This window comes from Sinocyclocheilus grahami, unplaced genomic scaffold (genome assembly GCF_001515645.1).
Source record: "Sinocyclocheilus grahami isolate Dianchi unplaced genomic scaffold, SAMN03320097.WGS_v1.1 scaffold781.1, whole genome shotgun sequence".
Classification (NCBI taxonomy): Eukaryota; Metazoa; Chordata; class Actinopteri; order Cypriniformes; family Cyprinidae; genus Sinocyclocheilus; species Sinocyclocheilus grahami.
In genome coordinates, this window is record NW_015505960.1 from 645056 (window position 1) to 652138 (window position 7083).

The window sequence follows — 7083 nt, forward strand, 5'->3', positions numbered from 1 at the left end:
TATATATATATATATATATATATACACATGTGCGAGCGTCATCATTCATTATTATATATATTTATTTGCAAGCACAAACAGAAACACAGCAATACCTTAAAAAATAAACAGTAAAGGATTAAACTCAAATTAAAGGGCATCACAAACGTAAGTTAAATTAATTGAACAGAGATACAGTTCTTAGGGCTTATTGACTTTTTAAAAACGTTGCAGATTTTAAATGTACTTTAAAGCTGTTTGAAAATGAGGAGAATTAGGTTGAGTTACTCGGTTTAGTCTGATTAATACAAAATGTTCCTAAGAACAAAAACGAATCGATAACATAAATATCCTTTTGGAAAATCCATATTGAATGAAGTAAAACTAGACTAAGTTACGATTCAATTTAACTTCATACCTAGATCTGAGAAAGCAAAGAAACAACACAAACCCATCACATCCCGCACAAACTCCGGCGGAGCGCGTGGATTCCACTCCTTAGGTTTCTCTGGTATGGACGCAGGCTTATCCTTTAAAACCAAAATATCAAACTCAGTACTGTTTATGTTCAATGCTTCTGCGACAGTTCAGTAGCATCATTAGCATGACTTGCTACTCCAAACAAAACCGCTAGCTCGAGGTAAAAGGTAAACTCACGGAGTTTCGCATCAATCTCTCCAACTTTAGGCGCTGCTTCTCTGCTGGGGTTTTGGCGATAATTAAAGGCTGCGACTCTTTTTTAGGAGCTTTCCCTGAACGTGTCTCTTTCTTATCCACCGCCATGATTCTTCCAGAGTCTTCTTCGAGGAAGTTCTTCTGTTCATTTCTGGCAGTTCACAGATCTGAGTGCGCATGCTGCCACCTACTGGACTAATGTGGATCTACATCATTTTTGAGGAAGAAATAAATAACGTGTCGTTTGCCTAATGACCGTGACAGGACACAACGTTATGATGATGTCTTGTGTCGTGATTATGTTGGTCATTGTTTTGCAGCTATGTATGCAGCATGTAGCCTATGTATTTGTTGTTGTTGTTGTTTTCAGTTGGACTTCAATTTCAGAATATCTCCCACAACACTGCAAAATAGCCTACCATTAGGCTACCATACTATCAAAATACCACGGTACCGCTACAGGGCTTTTTTGTATTGGTCCCAAATATTGTCCCTTTAAAAGTACTGCACTTCAGTGTTCACAAAAACGAACATGTTCCCTTATTTTCTGAAATCCTGCAAACCTCACAATTCATGGGATGCACTGAGAATAAAAGATTTAAACCTTGTTTTCCCTAGTCTTATCATATATCATATCATATACCATGTCATGTATCATATCATATCATATCATATAGCTATCATGTCATATCATATCATGTATCATCAGTGTTGGGGAAAGTTACTTTTAAAAGTAATGCATATTGCGTTACTCCATAAAAAAGTAACTAATTGCGTTACTTAGTTACTTTTTATGGAAAGTAATGCGTTACGTTACTTTTTAAATCTGGACAGAGCTTGCTTGTTTGTTTTCAAAATACAAAAAGTTATATTTTTGGCAAATATAAAAGCCTTTTCACACCAAAAGTGAAATGAATAAGCCTCAGGCTGAAGGGAAAGTACATTTACGTCCGTACAGTAGAATGCAGAAGAAGAAATTTCAACATACTTCAGCAATAAAAAAAGTAATTTTTGCTTATTAGTACGGTTGAACTGGATCATCGAAGGTCAGAAGCAAAGACATTGGTTAATAGAATGGGATTAAATACATAAAGGATATTTGTGATGTTTAGCATTTAATTATTGCAGGTTTGCGTCATATTCTGAGTTGCATTTTTTTAATTCATTTTGAGGAATACTGAATCTGTGGGGGGGTTTTTGTGAGTGAGATGAATTAATGCATATTCATATTTATTTTAGAACTACAGTAACATCTGATTTCTCTCAACATGGGGACAGGAGAGCTGTCAATCAATAAATTGGGGAAAAAAAGTAACTTGCGTTACTTATTTGAAAAAGTAACTCAGATATTCTCTTGTAAATTAAAAAGTAATGCGTTACTTTACTAGTTACTTGAAAAAAGTTATCTGATTACGTAACTCGCGTTACTTGTAATGCTTTATCCCCAACACTGTGTATCATGTCATATCTTATCATATAAAACTAGCCCAAATACAGCCCAAAAATGCTATACTTTTTTTATTATTATTATAATATAACCAGACCAGACATCCCTGTACACAAGAAAAAGTTATGTTACACTAAGAATAAAATACAGAAGTTCTGGTACTGCACTGATACTGATACGGGCCCACCTTGAGCACTGGCTACTTCTCTCGTATCATGTCATATCTTATCATATAACACTAGCCCAAATACAGCCCAAAAATGCTATTACCATGATACTTTTTTTTAATTATTATTATAATATAACCAGACCAGACATCCCTGTACACAAGAAAAAGTTATGTTACACTAAGAATAAAATACAGAAGTGCTGGTACTGCACTGATACTGATACGGGCCCACCTTGAGCACTGGCTACTTCTCTCGTGTGATCTATCTTACCATATTCACCACTGTAATGGCTCAAACTGTAGCATTTTGTCAGAAAGAGTCATGGAAAAAGAAAAAGAAAACAAGAACATGTTCAGAAATACAGTGAATTTCCACTCCAGATGATAGTTTACCATTTCATTGTGGCAGATTAAACTGTGCCATGTAGCTGGAAAGAGTTTGGCAAAGAAAGAAACAACGAAGAGTAGGTTCAGAAATACAGTGGTTTTTCAGAATAAAAAATCATGCTGCATTTTAACACAAAATAAAAAATGTTTTTATGCATTACCATGTTTGTCATTGTAAGGCTCAAACCGTCGAATGTAGTTGGAAAGAGTCATGCAAAGAAAGAGAGAGAATAATATGTTCAGAAAAACAGGGATTTTTCAGAATAAAAAAATCATGCTGCACTATAACACAAATGAACAGTTTTTGTTTTTTAATATTACCACCATCGTGGCACCTCAAACCATGGCATGTAAACAGAATGAGTCATGCAAAGAAAAAGGAAATGAGAAGAACATGTTCAGAAACACTATCAGTTTATACAGTTTTCATATGCTGCACATTCACATTCATAATTTTTTGCAAATTAAAAATGAGCTAAGTTAGCCTTTTATTGCTGTCTTTCTTGCCACTCTTACTGTTCATGGCAGTGACATGAAGATGGAAAGAAACAAAGAAGAACATGTTTAAGAGATTCTTTTCAGAAAAACCTTTTTAAGTGGAATGAACTTGAACAAGTCGATAATTTTCACCGTATTGGTGTATTTTTATAGAGATTTTAAACACATGATCCAAACTGACTTCAATACTTCAGATCCATGACATTATAAAAGTAGCAGAATGTTCAAGTATAAATCAATTACCAATAACTGTATGCACCTGCAACTATTCATCAAAGATGGCGATGTCCAAACTGCAAAGTCTTATCACATTTGATACTACAAAAATTAAATCGAGGCGCGATATCCTTAATTAACCGAATGCAGCTTTTATGCCTTAGTAAAAAGTGAAGCCATAGATTATGATAGGAATATATAAATGCCTGTACACAATGTTTTGTTTTTTCAGTATGGACATAAAGAACAATCATAAGTGAGAAAATCCAGAGTTTTGCTGTTGTTAAAGCTCCAATTAAAAGTTTAGAATTTGAAATAAAGCAAACTAAATATTAATACCAACATCTTTTCACCCTTCCTCAACAGGTCACAGGACTTCATGCATACAGGCAGGGTAAGGTCGTCAGCATTTTCATTGCTTGTCACTTGCCACCCTTATTTGTTCAGAGCCCACAGAATCCCGCTTCCACCAAGTCTTTTTTCGCTCTACTAAGTCTATACATCAAAACAATATTTAATATTTTTGTCAAATATTGCTGTGTTAAAATGATGAGAACACATGCAGATCCTTAATAAACTACCCACTGAAACCAATCCTATCCTCAAGGGGGGAAAACAGGAATGTTGTTCCTGATGATCAGGGTCTATGGTATAAAACTAAGAAATATGATGCCAGTTTTATTTCGATGCATTAGGAAATATATGCTTGATGTGTGTTTTTGGATCCTCAAACCATCTGTACGTATTTCCAAACTGGAACAAAATTGCAGCTTTTATTTAAAGTTCCCCTGCAGTGACTGATTTATCCCTTAAACTAATCTTTGACCATCAAAAATTGTATATTTGTATATTTTTTTTTTCCTGGTGAGAAAATTCTTCTACTGGATTAATTCAACCATATACTTTGTGTTTGAACCAGAAACTGATTCCGAAAAAGAAGAGGAAGAGCGAATTATATGGGTTGTCTACAAGTTGGTGTTTCAGAATGGTAATGTATTTAATGTATTGCTCGCTACAACACAGGACACATAACGGTAATATCATTAGCCTTTGACTTGACTATGTTATCAGACAGCCAATATTGTGTTGCTCATATTACACAAACCATGTTCCCGTTGTCAGTCTCAGAAAGCTGCTTTCTAAAAAATCAACATCCTTAAGTTGAAATGCTTTTCTAATTATATGAAAAGCCCCATCCCGTGTGTACGACAGGAGTGATTACATGTTTGTGAGAGTAAGAAACATGGGATGTTTCAATCTGCATTTTTGAGACTGTCATTGGTACACTGCAGTTTAAAGGAGAAAATGCTCAGCAATGGTGCTGACTGATGAATTTGCACATGATTTGTCTCTAAGCATATTAAACACACCAGACTTGTAAACAATATTAAAAACTTGATTCTCACCAGGGGTCTTTAATGCAATACCATATTCACCTGCAAATCATTCATAACTAAACACTCTCTGCATCTCTTGTGGTGCAAGCTATGGTCTTCTCAATGTTGTCAATAAAGCTCAAGAAGCAAAGCTCCAGATGTCAAAATAAGACTTTATTGAACAGAGCAACAAAGCCGAGGTGACAGCCACCGCATCTGAGTGTTTGTCTGACCAGGCATCCATACTTATACCTTATTCTTATCAGTCTTTTTATCCAAAAATTGGTAATCTGTTTTTTTCATTGGTTTCACTTGTCTGGTTTGCCACAATTAATTAATGCTCCTCCTGGCATATTTTCTAATTGTGGAATCTGGCCAGATAGGCTATTTAAAAAAAAAAAAAAAAAAACTTTTATTCATCATATTGATCAGTCTATTGATTATATTGGCAACACTTTACAATAAGGTTCCATTGGTTAATGTTAGTTAATGTATTAACTAACATGAACAAACCATGAATTTAGATGTTAGTGAGATGAGTGGACGACAGAGAATGTTTGATTTGAAATCAAATTAAATTAAAAGTGATTAAGAGTGAAACAGAAAGGGGTATTGTGTCCTTGTTATGCTGGGGAGCAGAATTTGCACATTGTGTCAATGCCAGCAGTATGTGATGTTAAATGCAATAGTTCCCAGGCTAGAGCCATCATCAGTGTGCAGTGAAATATTCAGCAGAATTCAAGCATAGCAGTATCTCACATATTCACTCGGCTGTGAATGCGAGATCAGATCCACACACAATGCAGCTGTTGATTTTTCGATTGTAATAACAAATGGTTTGTGTTTGGGCAATTCCTCAAACATGCTGGAGCGAGCTGGCATCAGTGCATGATATACCCCTGTACATCTTCCCTCCCTCTTCTTTTTTGTGCTTTTATTTTCAAATCGTTCTCTTAATCAATATTTTTGTCTTGTAAAATATCTTATATCAACTATTAGTGGATAGGGTAAAAATTTTAACTAGATCTGACAATACTTCCTTTTTATATATATATATATATATATATATATATATATATATATATATATATATATATAAATTGACTTTCAAGAATAAATCCAGCCTGAGAAATGTTTTAGTTTACTGAAAAGTGTAACAACTAGCTACAGCCTCCACAAGGCAAAACCCCTGCACATAGTTGTATGTGTGCGTTTGTCTCAGTATAGATGTTCATGCTATTATTTGCTTATGACTTGCTGCATGTATGCTATACAGCTAATTTGTGTTTATTTGTAGGCCAATGTGCATTTGAGATGTTAAATCCTGTCTGCGCCGGTTGAGTGCACTCGCAGTCAAAGTCAATCTTTAAAGCACGTTCCCTACACTCGATGTGTGTGACTCAAACCAAGCTTTCTTCCATAGTGTCACTCACTTGTTTTGACGAGCTTGTCACTGCCTGCGAGTGAATATAACTGCCTCCAGGGCAAATGTGTCCACTCTATAGAATGATGTTCCCTTATAGAAGCATGACGCACGCTAACACAAGTAGACACTAATACGCACTTTCATGTGTACAGCATGTGCAAGCTGATGCTGTTTCAGATAAGTCCGCCGACAGTACAGGTGGGGAGAAGAATGCTCAAACTATTATTTATGTGATTTATGTGTCATTCATTACTAAATGTGATGTGACAAGAATCATTAACAAAGCCATTTTCTGCATAAGATGAAAAGATCAGTGAATGTGAGCAAATTTAAAATAAAAATATTATTTGCAAATAATTGTTAAATTGGATTACACTAAATTCTATTTTTGTTCGTGTTTTTATTCTTATTATTCTTTATTGCCTTAAATCCATTTAAATCTTTATAGATAAAAGTGACAATAACGAAACCCAACCCCCAATAAGTACAATAAGTACAAGTAAGTTATAAATAAGAATAAGTTACAAATCTCATAAACTTATATTTTATTCACAATAGAATATAGATAACATATCAAATGTTGAAAGTGAGACATTTTGAAATGTCATGCCAAATATTGGCTCATTTTGGATTTCATGAGAGCTACACATTCCAAAAAAGTTGGGACAGGTAGCAATAAGAGGCCGGAAAAGTTAAATGTACATATAAGGAACAGCTGGAAGACCAATTTGCAACTTATTAGGTCAATTTGTATATATAGCTGTGATTAGTATTACTGCCTCAAACAACTAGAAAACCTGGTAGTATTTGAAAATGTATTTATTTATATATATTGTGACGAGCGTCCCGAGGCTTCATCAGCGTCGCCCTGGAAACAAGCGAGGAGCACCTGGCCATCATCATCACAGGC

General features: G+C 34.8%; 1 protein-coding gene across 2 annotated transcripts in view; it reads right to left on the minus strand.

Moving 5' to 3' along the window:
• LOC107561582 (PRKR-interacting protein 1 homolog) overlaps nucleotides 1-836 on the minus strand; it is a 12976-nt gene extending 12140 nt beyond the window's left edge. For both annotated transcript variants that reach the window (XM_016246054.1, XM_016246053.1), the window contains exons 1-2: nucleotides 637-836; nucleotides 431-509 (exon numbers count right to left, since the gene is read on the minus strand). In XM_016246054.1, coding sequence (XP_016101540.1) covers nucleotides 431-509; nucleotides 637-762 — 205 coding nt within the window. In that variant the 5' untranslated portion in view covers nucleotides 763-836. The remainder of the gene's footprint in view (nucleotides 1-430; nucleotides 510-636) is intronic.
• Nucleotides 837-7083: the final 6247 nt, after the last annotated feature.